Source organism: Dermacentor variabilis, chromosome 6, assembly GCF_050947875.1.
Source record: "Dermacentor variabilis isolate Ectoservices chromosome 6, ASM5094787v1, whole genome shotgun sequence".
Classification (NCBI taxonomy): Eukaryota; Metazoa; Arthropoda; class Arachnida; order Ixodida; family Ixodidae; genus Dermacentor; species Dermacentor variabilis.
This window is the reverse complement of record NC_134573.1, coordinates 105,571,358-105,590,867: the sequence shown is the minus strand read 5'-3', so window position 1 is coordinate 105,590,867 and position 19,510 is coordinate 105,571,358. Positions and strand designations below refer to the sequence as shown.

The 19,510-nt window shown below is 45.1% G+C and overlaps 1 protein-coding gene across 1 annotated transcript in view; it reads left to right on the top strand.

The window, feature by feature from the left end:
- LOC142586248 (sodium-coupled monocarboxylate transporter 2-like) overlaps positions 1-14,675 on the top strand; it is a 46,214-nt gene extending 31,539 nt beyond the window's left edge. The window contains exons 8-13 of the mRNA XM_075697497.1: positions 3,215-3,303; positions 4,060-4,169; positions 4,408-4,475; positions 11,735-11,821; positions 12,353-12,572; positions 14,521-14,675. Of these exons, the coding sequence (XP_075553612.1) occupies positions 3,215-3,303; positions 4,060-4,169; positions 4,408-4,475; positions 11,735-11,821; positions 12,353-12,572; positions 14,521-14,675 (729 nt within the window). The remainder of the gene's footprint in view (positions 1-3,214; positions 3,304-4,059; positions 4,170-4,407; positions 4,476-11,734; positions 11,822-12,352; positions 12,573-14,520) is intronic.
- Positions 14,676-19,510: the final 4,835 nt, after the last annotated feature.

Genomic DNA, 19,510 nt, shown 5'->3' with positions numbered 1-19,510 from the left:
CGCACGTCAGCAGATGAATTTTGCAAGTTGCCCTCAGCAAGCCAAGCCTTTTAGATGCAGTTGCGGAAATTGTAGGAATATGCGAAGACCAAGATAGGTTACTAGTGAGACAGGTTGCTGCGTGACAAAATGTGATGGAGTATTTTTAAGAAACTTCATTCAAGGTTTGCTGGAGCTGGCGCAATGACACTTGCTAGAACTGTTGGACATATCAAAGGTTGTTGCCATGTATGCAAAGTTAAAGTTTCTTTTCTAATTTAACCAGTTGGAGAAAATACTAAAGTTTCATCGCTTCGGCTAATCGCTGTATATTGCGGCTATTGAAATGGCAGTATGTCTATAGGTCATTATTCGAAGATTTCGTCAGCAGGAGCGCTGGAACCTTAGAATCTCAAGACAGAACAGTATAATAATTGGAGCTAGTTCGCGGTTTCGGTGGCTGGCCAGGGACCAAGAGCCTGGGGCCGAAGCAAGCGAGGAGGTCGACCTTGATGTCGTATGGCGTGTCAAAACGTTACGGGAATGGCAAGTCTTCTGCTACGTCAAGCAAGAAGACATTTTACATCTCATATATGAATCACTATATAATGAAGAGCTTCAGAACTATAGCTGTCTCCATCTTGACGGACTTACCCTTGATGTTTCGGCATTTACCTCAAGAAGCAGTGGGTCGAACTTTGGCGTTCAATGGGCGGCTCCTACCGCGCCCAGTAGAAGAGTTGTTGTGTGATTGAATTAATGTGATTGGATGGTAAACGTCCCTTTGTAAGTAAGCTGGTCGTCTAATTTGATGCTAGTTCTAATGTGACTTTTCAAAAACGCTGATAAAGATAGCTAGAAAATGGCTCTAGAGCATGGCGAATGATTGCCAGCAAAGACAAATTCTAATAAACAGATAATTCCAAGAGCTCTATACGCGACTACACTCTTAGAAAGAGAACACCTTCTCTGACTCATCTTGCACCCAAAGCAATAAGTGATCAATTGTACATACGTTTTCTGTCTTCAACGCTGCGTTCCCGGTAGTTCCAGGTCGCGAATGGCGTGTGCATTATAGGCATCACCATGGCATCCTTGACAGGTAAAAAAAAGTTACGAGCTCAGATTAAGAAATAAAACGCAAGCAAGACGCATGACATACAGGGTATATCCGAAAAGTAATGTCAGTGATTATATTGTGAAGTGAGTATACGTCGCAGCCAGAATGGCAGAGGGGGAAGTTAGCTTACGCTACCAAATTAAGGACACGATTTTTCGTGAAAGTTGTTTTCCTTTCCTGTGCAAGCCATCATGCAGCACTCGTTGGAAACAAAGGATTTCCATCAAATTTTGTGTGAAAGTCACCAGTGGAAAGTTTTTCTATGGCAGAGACAGCATTTGGTGATAGCTTTTTCTCGGAACATCAAGTCTACCGCTGGCACAAGGCCTTTTTAAGAAGGTCGTGAAGGGATCAGCGAAGAAGCCCGCGCTGGAAAGCCATCAACGACCATCACGGACGAAAATGACACGGGTATCAGAAACCTGCTGAGCTCAGACTGTCCTTTGAGTGTCCGGCTAGTGGCACCAACAGTAAGCATTTCAAAATATATTGTTCACAATATTTTGACAAATAATTTGCAGATGCGAAAAGTGTGAGCGAAGATACGGCTCTAAGTGTTAGTGGAGGACCAAAAATCGCGTTGAGTTGAAGCATGCCAGGAACTTTGGGGCTTGTGTGAAAGTGACTTCCACTTTTTAGACGATGTCATCACAGGCCACGAGTCTTGGTGTTTGTACACGACCCAGAAACAAAAAGGCAAAGTCCCGAGTGGCACAGCTCGACGTCCCCTCGCCTCAACAAGGCCGGATTGAGCGGCTAAAAGGTCAAGACCATACTGATTGTGTTTGCCACCAGGTGGCTCGCCCACCATGAGTTTGTGCCGCATGGTAAAGCGTCAACAATAAATTTCGCGTAGAAGTGCTCAAGAGACTCAAATGAAAGTTTCTTCACACCCTTTTTGACATCGAGGGCGATTAGAAACTTCACCATAACAACATGCCAGCCTACATCGCCTTTCTCTTGACCCGCTTCCTGGCCGTTTTAAAGGCGCCAACGGTTACCCAGCCGCCATACTGACGTGGCTCCCCCAGACTTCTTTTTGTTTCGGCGCTTGAAAACTACTATGGAATGACATTATTCCGGGGCAGTAGACAAAGTCAAAGAGGCTTGCATCAACGCTCTAAATTACATTCCGGAGGAAGCCTACCGTGACACCTTCAATGCCTGGAAATCTCGCTGGAACCGATGTATCGATGCAGGAGGAGCCTATTTTGAAACTTATAATGTGTTGTATCGATCTCTTCAATAATTTTTTACTCGACTCATTGACATTTGTTTTCCGACATAATTGGTATATTGTTTTGCAGGAAGATAAACTCAAAAGGTTGTGAACGTCCTTTATTGTACGCAACTGATTTGAATGTCACCCGCCTAATAAAGCCGCAAGGCCAGTTTGACAAGCACTGGAAATGATGAAGTTATTACGCAGTTTTGTGATTACTTTTATCTAGGCTGCGGAAAAAAAATCAGTTCAAGGATACCTGTCAATAGTAGTCGGCTATCGAATGGACGGTGCTACTATGTACTCGCTTCACACGCAGAAAAATACTTAAAAATTTTCGCCTTCAGTGTGCATTGGAACGTGCTTAAACAAAAGAAACTGCTACTTAAGCCAGCTGGCAGGAGCTAAGTTGTCATTCCCATCCGTAATCTAGATGCCACACAGTGCAGTTCTTTTCCACTGCAACATTGTCGGAAATATGACTTCAATAAGCGCTTACAGCTCGCATACTATGCTGGAGTTCAACAGAGTTCACTGTGAAGTCGTTGTGTAGTTTGATATATTGTTCGGACATTACATCAGGTGCTAAAATTTTTCTCACAAGGAAACATACTTGAAACCAAAAAACGAGAAGGAGTGGGGGGAGGGGTCTACACGCAATTTTCATTAAGTTGGCACGTAAGAAGTTCTCCATGTAGTGATAAGAATTAATCTCGCTGAAATACTATGAATGTATCGCTACATAGCTGGTTTCACTGCAATTCAAGTCCCTTGTACAACAGTACTCAAGATTGAGTAAGTAAACCAACAACCATAAATTGTCGTGCAACCCGCCGTATGCAGCAGAGCTATTGATGGCTGCACTAGTCGAAATTGCGTCCTTTCTTCCACAGATCCTTCCATACTACGTGAGCGGTTACATCACGAAGCTTTCTGGATTCACTGGTCTTTTTGTCGCTGCCATCGTAAGCGCTGCCACAAGGTAAGGGTAGTGAAGCAATAAATAACTGTCTAACTTATGTGAATAAGTGCTACAAATTTCGCACAGAAAGATTTGAATTAATGCTGCTTTCTCAAGCTATCCCCTCCGTGCGTGGGTCTCATGCGCCATTGCTGAGCTTGCGAGCGATATGATTGTGGGCTGCTACAATTCGTATGATTCGGCACAGTGTGACTAGATCTGGTTCAAAGCCATTTTATTCAGGAAGTTCACCAAAAACACTGCCTAAATAGCTACAGTGTTGATTCTATTTTGATAAATGAGAGAGCACATGAACTTAACGAGTGATAATCTATAAACTTAGGCTAATTAGATGCTTGACATTATTGAATCTTTCCAACGCTCCTAGGTAAGAACAGCAAGACCACAGCGCAGAAGGAAGTTAAAACGCAGTGCTTTTACAAGCATACTCGTAACAACACGATTGCGTAGGACAAGAACTACGGGAAGCAGAAGAACTTATCGTTTTTTATCTATATCAATGAGAAAGTGATCAGCCCCCTATAAACGCTGTCTGGTTATCTATGCCCATGTGGACGAGAATAAAGGTGCCTAATGTTCATTTTATGCGACCGAGTACCTAGGTACGTTATTTATTGCATGCATTATCTTTCAACGAACCGTTGAAGAATATCGAGTTATCCCCAGACAAAATACCCTTTCGGGGCTGCTACTTCATTTTTCTCCGCATTCTGGTCTGGTGACCACAAAGTTGAACTTCGCTGCCTCCTATTTCAGCACAATATCTTCAATAATCAACTCCCAGGCTGCCGTTCTTTACGTGGATGTGCTGTCACCGCGCTTTCATAGCGTAAAGCTTCATTTCAAATGGGTCGCACGGGGTACAGGTAAGTCTTATTTTCCCGTTAACATTTTGCGTAAAACTTCTGAAGTGCTGCTGCAAGAAGTTCTGATATCTCGAATGGTATATTTTATTATCTATGTTATGAGAGTTGGAATGTTTCCTGAATTCAACGACAGCGATTTCTTGTCACATTTATTTATGGGTCGGTTGTACAGCCTACGAAAAAGGTGAAAGGTATTACAAGGCTACATAAAAATTACGTCGCCCTCTTCTACTTTCAGCATTCCTACTAGGTGCGACGATGACGCTCTGCAGCTGTGCTTGTGTCTATTTGGGATCTATAACAAGGGTAAGCATGCTTTATAGTTCTTCAGGTTCTTTGAGCGCTTGAATCAAAGCCTTCATCTTTGAAATTATCGCGATGAAGCCAACAACGGTAATAAGAAAGTGAGAGGGCTAGGAAAGAGCATAATGAAAGAACTGTGAAATATAAGTCAGTTGCTGAAGATATGGGTGCGGGATATTGTGTTTTCAAGACAGCATTCGGAAATGCTGCTATTTGAGATGATTCGCCCTAGCTCAATGTTATGGTTGATACCGCATGAAAGGACAGTTCATGTGAAGACAGGGAAAGCCAAGATCTTCCACAACAGTATCAGAGTTAGGACCGGGTTATGATGCGTCCCTTCAAAGAGTGGAATAGGCTGGCATTTGCACCAGATTGGTGCCATAGTGTCTCCTTACACCCCCATCGCATACATTGCATATAATTCGCTCAGCCTAATCATTCGTCTTTTCATGGTGCGTTCTTTTGTTTCATCTTTTAAAACAAATAGGTTTCGTAGTGAACGCCATCTGCGCGCCGCTGTAACTGGCTGCGTTCTTTGTAGTGTTTCCATTTCGCGTCTTTAAATCCCTAGTTTATAGCGCCGCTCAGCGGCACCCTGTTATGAGCCTGACAAGCAAGTCTGTTGGCACGCTGGTTCTGCCTCCCCGTCCCTTCTCGGTAGTTCATAAAAAGTCAGTTTTTGTACAGACCCCATCGTTCACGCTCTCATTGCTATTCAGCTGCGCTAGCAACTCGGAGTTTCTTTGGCTATGTCACCCGTTTTCCTGGTTGGCGGTCGGTCTTTCAGCGGCCGATGAAAAGGCGCCGATGTCAAATGCGCATGCTCTCGCCCCGCGAAGTTCCTGGAAAATCTCAGATTAAAAATTGCTCTGATGGAAACGTCGTCGCCATCAAAATCATGGTCAGTAATATTGTCATGAGCAGCCTGTTTATGTCCATTGGAGAGTGAAGACATCTCGCAGCGATCTCTGATTAACCCTGTCATGTGCCAGCTCTCCCCATCCTATACCTGCAAATATTCTAGTTTCATCACAGCATCTAATTCTATGCCATACTCGACAGCCTTACTTTCTCTTAGTGTCCATTCTTGAGCGCAATAACGTAAAGCTATTGCGATCTCTTTAAATTTTATCTCAGCCACTCGCCTTCCACAACTGGTGGAACATTTTTAGGGACACCTCCACTTCGCCTTTCTGTAATGTGACATCGCAAGAATGCCCCATTTGATATCATGCGTACGCACTGGCTATGCGTGATTAGACCGAACAGGAGAAACAAAATTATTTCCGATTCCACGCCTTATTGCTCATTAGCCCTCCACTACGGGATCAAACATTTTCAGGCTTCACCCATTTCGACTTTCTGGCACGCGACGTCACAAAACCGCGAAAACTCTTGACGTCACAGTGACGTGTGTGCACTAAAGTGGCATTTAGATAGCGAACCGAACTGAACATTATTTTTCTTTCGAACTGGTGGCTCACAAGCCCGAAAACGAAATAAAAATTGGGCGTCGAAAGAATTTTTCCGTGTACCATGATGCCCTGTCATAGCAATGGAAATACGGCAATTCATCGTTACCAGAAAGTAGCAGACGATGCGCGGAGGACAGCGACATGGATAAGAAATTTGTGCATTGGGAAAAAGGGGACGACTATATCTTGGTTTCTTCGAAGCACTTCGCTCGGGCGACTTCTTTATTTCTGGTGAGTAGCCCACTGCTTTATTTTTATATATCTTGAATATCTGGCTGGCGTTTTAAATTGGGGGAGGCGCTATAACAAATTCGTGATCCACGCTTAAGCATTACTTGCGTTGGTTAGTTTAGTTGTCTACCTTAACATTAGTGCTAGTAATGTCTTAAGCAGCAGGAATACTCTCGCTATTATACTGTTGTCCGCAAGTACCGATAGCAGAAACAATAACTAGCTCGGAAGGTCTCAAGTTGATTAGCACACATGTGCCGCGAGTCAACATATCGTTTTGACAGCATGCCTTCATTTTGCGGTGTAAGCAGATGTTATTTCCTAGTTCAGTGCGGTGAGCTCTGTTTATTTGAACTCAAGAAATTTAGACGCAACTGAAAACAGCACTCGTTCGAGATTTGGAGCATTCGGCCAGGCCACAGCGCCGCTAGTTTGATTTGCGACACTGTGCACACAGTCAAATTCCCTTACAACTGGTTCAATTTGTTTCTAAGGCACGCATTTGCACTAACACAAGTATCGTCCACCGCATCGCGGTCCATCTCGTTCGCCGACTCCCCGCCGCTCTCCTTTCCTATCCTTAACATCGTCGCTTTTCGCCGTAAAGCTAAACTGGGCAGCTTCCGCAGCTGTAGCTGCCCAGTCCCTTGACCCCAAATCCTAAGTTGCCCTTACGTGCCCACCGAAACGTTCTTGAAGTCCACGTCGACGGCGTCCCTCTCAGAGCTTTCATTGGTACCGGGGCGCACGTCTGTGTTTTCGCCGTCTTATGAAGACCCTTACACTCCCGCGGCCCAACTCGTACATGTCGTTGACGGCGCGGCGGTCCCTGCTGCTATGTCCACAGCTCGGTTTACCGTTGCTGGTCAACAGGTGATTCTTATTTTTGCGGTCCTTGGCCAGTGCCCTTAGGACCTCATACTAGAGCTTCATTTTCTTTCTGCAGATTCAGCTCAGATTGATTGCTCCGCCTGTGTCCTCCGCCTTGAACTGCCTCGCCTCTGTGAATCCAGTGGCCAAGTTCCTCCGTCTCGCTTACATTGCAGCGCCTTTGTTCGTCTAGTATCTGAAACCATGGCGTATGTTGAATTGCAAAGCTCGCCAACTGTTCCAGATGATGACAACTACGGGACGCTTCTTACTGACGTCCTGCGCACTCACGCTATCGCTGCACCCTACACGGTCATGTGCATTACGGCTAACAGAACCTGCCTTTCACATGGGAATTCTGGCTTCATCAAGCAAGTACTTCCAGGGGAGCTTTCCGTAGCTCACCTTTGTTCCCAACAAGACATTTAGCTAGAATCTTTTGCAGTGGATGCTACATGTCTTCTCAAGGGTAGTCAGACAAGGACAACTTGTGGCAACCGCGAAATTCGCAGCATGATCGAATGACCTTCCCCCTGATAAAGCTGAAGCCCTTAGACGTATTCTCGAGTCCTACCGCGATATTTTCGACTTGGTAATCGGCCTTTACGCCAAACGTCAGTGGTCGCGCATCAAGTACACACAGGCGATGTCAACTCCGTTCGCTGACGCCCCTATCGTGTGTCTGCGCCTGAGCGAAGCGTCATCCAGCAGCAAGTCAACAAGATGCTTGCGAAGGACATTATCCAGCCATCATCCTGTGCCTGAGCTTTAAGCGTTGTTTTGGTTAAAAAGAACGATGGATCATTATGATGATGAAGCCCCAATCAATGGCACGAACTCACTATGGGGATAGGCTACGAAATGGATGGTAATATGATTGAAAAATAAAATAACTTAGTTAAGTGATAAATAACATAAAAAAGAAAAATAAATAAATAACCTATTATGAAAAATAAACTGTTAATGCATGAGATAAACTAGTGATCAATGCGACATTCAGCCTTGCCCTAACAGGAATGCTAACGAAAACTTGTTACTGTAATACATAAAGTAAAGGATATACTTAAACTTGAGCAAGTTAAATTTTAATTAAGGATATTAATAAGATTTTATCTGTGAATTGGTACTTTTACTTAATCATAGCGCTTTTGTATGCACTATCGCCACTTCAACATCACGAAGAAAGACGTTTACCCAATACCGCAAACTTATGATGCCCTGAATTATCTTTATGGTGCCACTTACGTCTATCGGCCTTCGATCTGGATATTCTCATATTGCTGGGTGCCCAATGAAATGAGAAAAAACGGCTTTTGTGACTCCTGATGGGCTTTACCAGTTCAACGTCCTGCCTTTCAGTCTGTGGTATGCCTCAGCCACATTAGAGTGAATGACTGACTATCTGCTTCATGGGTGGTATACATGCTTGTGTTATTTCGATGATATACCTGTGTTTCGACCTACGTTTTACACACACCTCTAACTCTCTCAGCGATTCTTGACGCGTACAGCGATGCCGGAATTCAGATGGCTTCATCGAAGTGCTGTTTTGTCCTTCATCGCATTATACAATCGTTGGTCACATTGTGCATGCTACCGGCACGCAACATGACCCGGAGAAAATTCGAGACCTAAAAAACTTCCCTGCGCCCAACTGGACCAAAGTTGTTCCCAGCTTTGAAGGGCCGTGGTCCTATTTTCGCCAATTTGTGGAGAATTTTGCAGTGCTTGCGAAACCATTCACTAATATTCTTAAAGGGACACTAAATGGAAAAATTATTTCTTCTGCATCAGTAAATTACCGTTCTACAACACCAAAAACACCACTCTAACAACGATAAGACGTTTGGTAAGCCAGAAAAAGCGTAAGAACGAAATACGGGTGGCGACACCTACTTCAGTTCCCGCACCTGGGGGCTGTGACGTCTTGGATTTTGATGGCATCTTCTAGGGCCTACTAATTGTATGTAGCGGAACAGATTGACTACATTGTGTTCTAAAGGAACCAAATATTAAACATGGCATGTTTCGGGAACCTTTACTCAGCCAACGCGGCCCAAATGCGAAAACATACTTTGGAATCCCTGACGTCACACTGACGTAGCGGCGTCGGGGTTTCGGCGCGGAATTCAAATACTGATACTTAGACCTTCATTTCCTCATCTAATAATCAAACTATCTTTTTAAATGACTGCCTGCAGGACTCTCAAACAATGCTTGATTAGCCTAAACTGATTTATTGTTTTGCTTCAGTGTCCCTTTAAACAAAGCGCTCCTTTTACTTCGGGTTCTTCTCAAGCCCTGGTGTTTCTCCGATGTAACCATACTCCTCACAACGCCTCCCATTTCGGCCCACTTCAGTCTATCAGCCCAAACCGGAGTCCGCACTGAAGCGAGTGGCTACCGAATAGGCGCTGTCTCGGCCCAACGTCATCGCGGAGTGAACTGCGTCATCGCTTATGCCAGCAGGTTGCTTTCCGCACCGGAGCGAAATTACTCTATTCGAGAGCGTAAGTGCCTGGCTCTTGTATGGGCAGATGCAAAATTTCGCCCTAATCTATTCGGCCGGCCATATTACAGTAGTTTGAAAGATCCTACAGGCAGAATCGCACGATGGACGCAGCGCCTGCAAGAATACGTACACGTACACGGTCGCATGCAAGACAGGGAGCCTAAACAAAGTTCCGAATTGTTTATCCCGCAACCCTGTGGTTGACTGTTAGTCTTCGCGCACTGACTCCCTCGTTTGTGTCTTTTCCGTGAGCCGGTTGCTTCACACGCTGTTCTTTCACGCTCGGAAAAACTCTTTTATGTAGCACGTATTGAGCAACAGAAAGCTGTATAGGGAGTTTTTCATGTTGTTCTGCATTTTTCTGATTCACACGTTTCATCTAATAATAATACTTGAGAAGCTGATAAATAATTAACACTAATTAGCTAATTAGGCACAATACAAAATATGATCTGAGTATCTCCAAACCACGGCAAACAACATTACCTTGGTTGTGTCCAGCTACGTGGCATTTGGATATATTTAATTTTGGCGCATAGTGCTGGGACACGTTGTATACTTATGCATTAAGCTATGGGTAAAATAAAATTTCTCTTCTTTTTCGATGTGGGCCCATTCAGTCTGCAGAGTTTTGCCACGCACGGCCACTTTACCGAATTCACCAGGATGCTTGGCGGGATCCGTGACATGCGGCGTTTTGCCAGCAATTTTAAACAATACCATTTCCTTCTTCGTTATGCCTGCAGCCTATGATGAACTTGTGTAAGTGGTTTGAGTCAGTGAATAAATTATTTTGTTTAAAAAAGAAGACGAGTAAAGCGATAACAAGGTGAAAGCAAGAGCCAACTTTTCGACAAGGGGACTTGTCTTCTTCAAGGCGACGTATGCTTTCCTCGCCACTGTATATATAGGTAGGGTTCTTCTAAAAGGGAGAGGGCGTAAGGCGGGTGGGTGCGGCAACGAGCGAAGGTGTGTTAGCGGTGAGGGTGTCGAATTGAGAATAAAGAAGTGCTTTCCACAAAGCCAGGGAGACAGCCGCCTGTCAATCACGTGACAACGCCCGTGTGGCAGCCGGTGTGTCGACGGCGTGCACATCAGCGCTCTATTACCTGTTTCGCTGGTGGTTGTGGGCGATCGTATATCTTGAAGAGCTAATAAAAGGAGCGCCAGAAATCGGTTCTCATGTAAAAAATAATAATAATAGAACAGAAAATACTCAAATGAAATAAATATATGAATAAAAGGAAAAAGACAGAAAGAAGACGAAGAAGAAAAGACGCTAGGAAACCAAACTAAGTGTTCTTGCCTATAGCTTGAAATTTAGCACAGCGAATAGATTCTAAAGCTCCCTTTGAGTCGTTTAAGCTCATTGGTTGCCATGTCTTGAACTCATGGATAAGGTATGGTTCTCTGTATTTTGTTTCTCGTTCAGAACCAAAATTTGACTGTAACATGTAGAGTTTAAGTTCATCAAAGTTATGACTTGGTTGGTTGAAATGCTCGGCGAAGGCTTTGGCGACAGCCTAGAGACGGCCGCGCCCTATCATCATACTTTCGCCAACATTATCTTCGCCTAATATTCGATTTCTCTTCTCGTCGGCAACTATGGTACACTAACAATTTATTTAACATGCACCGAGGGCTTCGTAAGCGACACTGCTACGCCGTGGTTTGACACAACTATTTCGACTGCGATGGAAAAATGTACTGCTAAATTTATGTTCTCTGTTTGTTATACTTTTACTTGGCTAAGTCTAAAATATTGATGTGTCTTGCGAGAGTGTGGAATACTCGTCCAGAGGGTAGAAGCTCTGTGACCACGGCCCGGCTTTGTGAAAGTTAGGCTGAAGACGCTGCGGTTATATCGCGCTTAAACATACTAACATTGATTCCCGTGGTGCGCGAGCATTCTGCCGCCCGAGTCTTTCTGTTCAAAATGCTGCCTTCCAGCATGCGTATTTGCGTATATTCGTGTGTGTCTGTGTGTGTTAAACCTAAAGAAATCAATTCAAGCTTGAGACTCCTAAATATTTCTCCTAAGTTATCGGTATTCCAGCGTACTCAATGACTCGTTTGCTTATGGCACATTCAACTACGGGAAACTGCCTCTGAAATCTTCTCCAAAGTGTTTCTACAGGAAGTAACTTGGGCACTTACTGGATATTTTGCAGATCATTATCATGGTACTGTCTGCATCCATGGGTCCTTTCGTGGGCTTGATGATACTGGCAGTTGCGTTTCCTTTCGTGCACGCAAAGGTGTGTAAGAACTGTTATTTTCAAACTTTTAAAACAGTACGAATTCAAAACAAGGATTATTAAACTCGAAGATTCTTCAATAGATACTCAAAGAAATGTTATCTCAGCACTGCTTCTTGCCAAATGCGCGGGATTAAACTTGTAATCGTTATTCTCGGCAAGTCACTGCACTACATCTCTTTTACTTATTCCGAAGCGCTTTAAGCTTTCTGAGCGATAGCGTCAAGATACCAACCACACACACAACCTGCACAGTATGCCCCGGATGAACATCACAGTATGAGAAAAGGGAGAGCATTTAGAGCATAAGTGCTCTAGAACCTCGCTACTGCAAATAACTTTTAACTTACCCGACCCTTCTTGATACTAGACATTGTGCTGAGAAGCGAAACACGTGCATCGCAATAAAGCCAATGAGAAAAGTTAGCTGTGTACCATTATCTGAAAGTCCCTACGATTGGCACGCCTCGAATGCGCTGCCATTCTTCTACTGACCATGCCACCTAATTTTTGTCCCCTTCTCTGATACAGGGCGCTGGAATTTCAACGCTACTGCTTTTGGGGTTCCAGCTGGTGGTCATGTGGCAATCTGTACAAAGCGGATTCAAACCTTCCTTGATGCCAGTCACACTGGACTACTGCCAGGAAAATCGCAGTCACGTGGAAGTCATGTCAAACGTCACAACGTCGCTGTCGACACCTAGGTGCGTGTTCTCGAATGAAAACTTACCCCGAAGAGCCGCACGCTCAAGTTAGTTTGTTTTTTGTACAGGCGCTCACAATTCCGTCTCGAGCGCTGGCGCTGTGTGGAGGCGCATACAGAAATCTGTATTTGGTGGTCCCTATACGGCTAGAAACCTCAGCAGTCATGGAGGCATTACGGAATCAGGGTGTAGATGAGCCATATGTAAAAATACTGGAAGATATCTATAGCGGCTCCACAGCCACCGTAGTCCTCCATAAAGCAAGCAACAAAATCTCAATAAAGAAAGGCGTCAGGCAGGGAGATACGATATCTCCAATGCTATTCACAGCGTGTTTACAGGAGGTATTCAGAGACCTGGATTGGGAAGAATTGGGGATAAAAGTTAATGGAGAATACCTTAGTAACTTGCGATTCGCTGATGATATTGCCTTGCTTAGTAACTCAGGGGACCAATTGCAATGCATGCTCACTGACCTGGAGAGACAAAGCAGAAGAGTGGGTCTAAAAATTAATATGCAGAAAACTAAAGTAATGCTTAACAGTCTCGGGAGAGAACAGCAATTTACAATAGGCAGCGAGGCACTGGAAGTCGTAAGGGAATACATCTACTTAGGGCAGGTGGTGACGGCGGATCCGGATCATGAGACGGAAATAATCAGAAGAATAAGAATGGGCTGGAGTGCGTTTGGCAGGCATTCCCAAATCATGAACAGCAGGTTGCCGTTATCCCTCAAGAGAAAAGTATATAATAGCTGTGTCTTACCAGTACTCACCTACGGGGCAGAAACCTGGAGGCTTACGAAAAGCGTTCTACTCAAATTGAGGACGACACAACGAGCTATGGAAAGAAGAATGATAGGTGTAACGTTAAGGGATAAGAAAAGAGCAGATTGGGTGAGGGAACAAACGCGAGTTAATGACATCTTAGTTGTAATCAAGAAAAAGAAATGGGCATGGGCAGGACATGTAATGAGGAGGGAAGATAACCGATGGTCATTAAGGGTTACGGACTGGATCCCAAGGGAAGGTAAGCGTAGCAGGGGGCGGCAGAAAGTTAGGTGGGCGGATGAGATTAAGAAGTTTGCAGGGACGGCATGGCCACAATTAGTACATGACCGGGGTTGTTGGAGAAGCATGGGAGAGGCCTTTGCCCTGCAGTGGGCGTAACTAAGCTGATGATGATACGGCTAGAAACACACTGTCTAATCATCATCCTCATCATCATCATCATCATCATCATCACCATCGTCATCATTATCATAATCAGCCTACCTTATGTTCAATGCAAGTGCAAAAACTGCTTTCGTAACGCCTGATGGTCTTTACAAATTCATGGTACTGCCTTTTGGTTTATGCTCAGCTCCAGCAACTTTTCAGTGACTCATGGATATGGTTCTGTCAGGCCTGAAGTGGCAGGCATGCCTACTATACCTCGACGACGTCATAGTTTTTTCGGAAACGTTCGAGGAAAACCTGAGACGGCTGCTGGCGGTTCTACAAACGATCCGGTCCGCCGGCTTAACACTGAAAGCAGAAAAGTGACGCTTTGGTTTTGAGGAACTTCAGTTCTTAGGTCACGTTGTGAGTCACCAAGGCGTCCGCCCTAACCCCGACAAGATCAAGGCCATACCAAAGTTTCGAACACCCATGAACAAGAAGACAGTGAGGCGTTTCCTCGATCTTTGCTCGTATTACCGAAGATTTATTGCCAATTTTTCACATATAGCTTCACTCTTAACGCGCCTTAGAAGGGAAGACGTTGCCTTCGTATGGGGCGAAGAAGAACAAGCAGCGTTTTTTTATCTCCGACAGCGCCTGCAAACACCTCCTGTACTGGCTCGCTTTGACGAGGACGCTCCTACCATGATTCATACGGACGCTAGCAACGTAGGTCTAGGTGCTGTGCTCGTGCACTGGCAAGACTCAGCCGAGAGAGTCATTGGACACGCAAGCAGGACGCTCTCACGTGCTGAGTCTAATTACTCAACCACAGAAAAGGAATGTCTTGCGGTGGCTGACGAACTTGAAGGATCCGTGCGGTCGACCAGCGCGTTGGAGCCTAAGGCTTCAAGAATTCGATATGACAGTGGTGTACAAGACCGGACGAAAGCACTCCGACACGGACTGCCTTTCAAGATCACCGATTGAGGAGGAAGTCACACAAGATGGCGAAGACGTGGCTTTTATAGGTGTTCTAGACACGGCCATGATTGCTCTTCAGCAGCGGGAAGATAACGAACTGACTCCGCTTATTGAATTTTTAGAAAGCCGGATTACAAGCGCGCCCAAAACGTTTGCAAGGAGCTTCCATCATTCTGCTTCCGTAATGATGTTCTTTACAAGAAGAACTTCTCTGCAAGCGGAATGAGCCGCCTAGTTGTAGTCCCAACGTGCCTCCGTAGTGAGGTCTTGCAAGCCTGCCATGATGAACCGACATCTGGCCATCTCGGCTACACGCCAACACTGGCCCGAGTCAAAGAGAAATATTACTGGCCAAGGCTTGCCATCTTTGTGAAACATTACGTGCGCACGTGCTCGATTGTCAGCGACGCAAACCACCACATACGAAACCAGCTGGCTAATACAACCAGTCCATTTTCCCAGACCCCATTTGCCCAAATCGGGAGGGACCTTCTCGGACCATTCCCGACTTCCAATACTGTAAATAAGTGGGTAATAGTTGCCACCGATTATTTGACAAGCTATGCAGGAACCAAGGCCCTTCCAAGTGGCACCGCAGTCCAAGCAGCGCGATTCTTTATTCAAAACGTGGTTCTGAGGCACGGTGCACCAGCGATGATAATAACGGTCAGAGGGACAGCCTTTCCGGCTACACTTCTAAAGACAGTCCTTAGCCTCAGCGGCACGGCTCACCGAAAGACCACAGCCTATCAACCGCAAAAGAAGGGCCTAACAGAGCGCTTGAACAAGAATATCGCCCACATGTTGAGTATGCACGTAGACGTTGAGCACAAAAATTGGGACGACTTTCTATCGCACATCACAGTCGCTTACAACACTGCTCAACAGGAAACAATGCGAAAGACACCATTTAGACTTCTTCATGGCCATGCAGCGACGACGATGCTCGACGCGATGTTCCCACATGACTTCGGTGATATAGGCATGGATGCTGAAGCTTTCACTCAACGTGCTGAAGAAGTGACACAACTAGCCCGCGTCAGAATCGCCCGACAACAGGACTACGATGCGCGACGCCACAATCAACGGCGCTCCTACATCACATATCATCCAGGAGACAAAGTCTAAGTTTGGAGTCCCATCCGTCGGCGAGGGCTTTCAGAAAAGCTACTCAGGCGGTACTTTGGTCCGTACAAGGTTTTACGAATCCTCAGCGACCTGAACTATGAGGCTATCCCGGACGGTACTGCTTCCTCCAGGGCGAGGAAGCGTCCAATAGAAGTTCTGCATATTGCGCCCATGAAGCCTTATTGTTCAGTATGAAGTACCCACACCTCTTCTGGCACATCGTCCTGCCGCTAGGTGAGCATCGGAACGGTCCTCTCTCAGGAGGGAGGCAAACGCCACAGCCAGTATGTGGCACGTAGAGGAAGACTAAGCTCTCGTGCATTGAGGAAGATGTCCCTGCACGATCGTTTTTCAGATGGCCTGCAATTGACGTGTCCTGCCCTTTTTTATCAGTTTCTGCTGCTTGTGAATCGAAACAACATCATATATATATATATGTAATAAAGTTTTCGTTGCACTTGAAGCAACTGCGTGCGACCTCGATGGCTGGAGCGCTGAAGTGACGGTGTTATGACAATATATGCAAGACCGCATAGTAGGAGACATTTCAATTTCGCAGCCTGAGTCCTGTTGGTGGCGCAATATTCCTTCGTGTAATTGTCGCGTACGTGGCTAGGACTAATACTGCTTCGCCTTTCCGGCGAAACTGCAGCCTTTCTCTCTCTCTCTCTCTCTCTCTCTCTCTCTCTCTCTCTCTCTCTCTCTCTCCCTATGTTATTTTTTTCTGTAAGACCGAGAACGAGCGCTGCGGCCCATGACTGCTGTTGATTGTAATTTCGAGTGAGCCCGGCTGCGCGTTGTTTCGGTTACTGAGTGAATTATAAACTGTTTCCCAACTACCACGCATCAAGACATTAAAAAAGAGCATTTGCGTTATTCGAAGAAAAATGATGCATATTGTTTCCACTACAGTGGAGTAGCTGCCAGTAATACTTTCGTTACTGAGATGTAATTCGGTAATTGCATTTAATTATCTAATTCGAGATGTACTGTCCTAATTTTCAAAGGGTCAATGAGGCATCTGTAGGCCGCACCAAAGGACATTTAACTCCGGTGCCCTGAGCGATGCACTAATCGCGAACAAATTTTTTTCCGACTGGTAAAGAAACCCCACGAAATATGAAAAATATCACGTGACTGCGCTCCCATCCACATCATAAAGCAGCGCCCTCAAATAAACTGATTCAAAGCAATTGAATTGCCTGTCTCAAACTCGAAGAGAGCGCATAACCTTGATACTGGTGCACGGAAGGAGCACCAACAGCCTGTTTCGCGGCTTAGCAGCTACTCCTTCCTCTCGTTTCTACGTCACACTTATTATCCGCCTCTCAATGCTGACTGATCACATCGATAACAAAAGCCGCTTGAAAACGCGGCTCAAGCGCCCCTCTGACCAGCAGGAAAGGCGAAAAACAATGCAATAGGCATAGCATGTTTCAAAATCTGGTCATTGTGGCTTGCACCGCATCGAAAAAGTGCGCGCGAAACTATATTTTGCGCCAGAGACTTGCTTCGATCGAACCATCGGACCGCAGCCAAATTATAGTGACCGTTTTATTTTTCATGAAAGTGTATACGTGCTGCAAAAACAGGTTTGTGTCAAAAAATTGAAGCAAAATAAACAGACCAGTAAATGACCAACATTTAGAGAGAATTCTACGGCTGACATCCGTTATCCTTCCCTTGAACTAATCTGACGTCCATCTCGATCATGTAAGCACGATCTTCCACATAACCCAAAAGAAAGAAATCGAGTGTAGAGAGGTCACGTGACCTAGCCGGCCAATTCACAGGCCCGTGCCTACCAACCTATCGCGCATAAAAAGACGCATCAATTAGTTTCATGCTTGGCTACTACTGTGTACTGGTGCTCCATCTTGCTGATACCACAGAAGTTGAAGACGTGGCAGCGGGACTTCGCTGAGAAACTCATCCACCACTTCTTCAAGGATTTCGTACACGTAACGCTGCCTAGTTCAGTGTGTGATCGAAGAAGATGGGACCAATTATAGCACCGGCGTAAATTCCGAACCACATATTGAGCGACCGCTGGTACTGGTGCCGTTTGCGCTTTACCCAGCGTGGATTAGAGTCCTTCCAAAGGTGTGGGTTATGCAAACGTACATTGGCGTTTCAGCGAAAATTGGCTTCATCCGAGGTCATGATAATGCGCAAAACGTCCGGTGACACACCGACCAAATTCGAGAAATTTCGACGACTCTGCAGATCCCTACCTTCCAAGCTTTGGTGCTGGTTAATGTACTACGCATCAAAGACTGTCGTTTAGAGTCCTCCAGACTGATGACTTGGAAATTAGTGCCTGTGCGGCAACGTCCGGCCCTGTAGCATGGGGGTTTGAGGTCATAAATGCTAGAGCATCGGCGCATAGGTTAGGACTCAATGATGGAGTCCTCCGCCGCTGTTTCTTGAAGCGGCCGGTTTGTCTCAAGTTTTCATTATTTCTATTGATGGTCGATGCGTTTCGTCTACCGCCACAGTTCGATGTCTGATATGCTTGTTTGCGGCCTTCCTCTTTTTGCCATTTGCGGATTCCAAGGCAAGGATCATGCCTACCTTCTGCTCATTAGAGATAGACATGGGGACAGGGACGAAACAAAACGCACCTTTAAACCTTTGCACTGACGTTGTCCATTCGCCTTTGACGTAATAGGTTTTGCGGGGAAAAAGTCCGTGCACTTTAACTACGCTAAGACAACAGCTATCACAGCTTGTTTCCAACTAACGCCAAACGCGACGTGTTACTTCGGACGATGTTTAATGATGTTTATCGTTATTTCCCTAATTTCGTTCTAGATAACTCAGAGGGAGCCTGTTCGAGTGTGCGACATTATGATGCTGGTGGGAACATAGTCACGGGTGGGAACACAGTTAATTATTTACAATTACCTAATTAAATCTCAGTAACGAAAAATTACTGGCAGCTACTCCACCGTACTGTAAATATGGGCTGGGTTTTCTCCGAGTAACGCATTGCTCTTATTTTAATCTTGGAGCATATTATGGTGAATCGGGACACCCTGTATGTATTTGTGACCTTTGCATGCAAGTGACGATGTTTTTTCCATGCCTAATAAATGTTGTAAATTATTAGAAATGATTTTTTTCATGAGTGGTTACCATTGCTTACTGGAAAGAGAACCAATACTGAGACACACAACATTCACGTGCATTTCAAACGTCAAACGTAAAAGACTCTGATGATGAGGTAACTAAGTCTATGGACTTTTGTTATTGTCAAAAAAGCACGCAAAGTAATTTGAAGCGTGGTGAACATACAGCAACGTACTCGTTCTCTAATCGTAGGCTCTCCATGCCTTTAGAAATAACTTTTAATATGCTACCCTGCATCCCTTTCCAAATTATAATAACTTTTGTCCTGTGTGTACATTAAATATATTGTCTATGTGCATGGTGTTTACAGTGCAAATTTAAAACAATGCTGAAGTGAGAAAATACGGATGAGGCAGCCACAGCTAGTGCTTCTAATGCCCGTGTTCTCCTATTGTCACACTTTGCAGCAATAAAATGAAAGTAGGAATTAAAATCCGTGTGCATCCCCGCCAACGATGATGCAGTAAGATTTCAGCCCCAGTAAAATCTCAAAGGAGAAGGTCGAGGAAATTCAAAAGACACCTGAAATTATCTGGGGGACAAAGCTCTCATCGTGGTACTTTAGATCTGTGTGTGTGTGT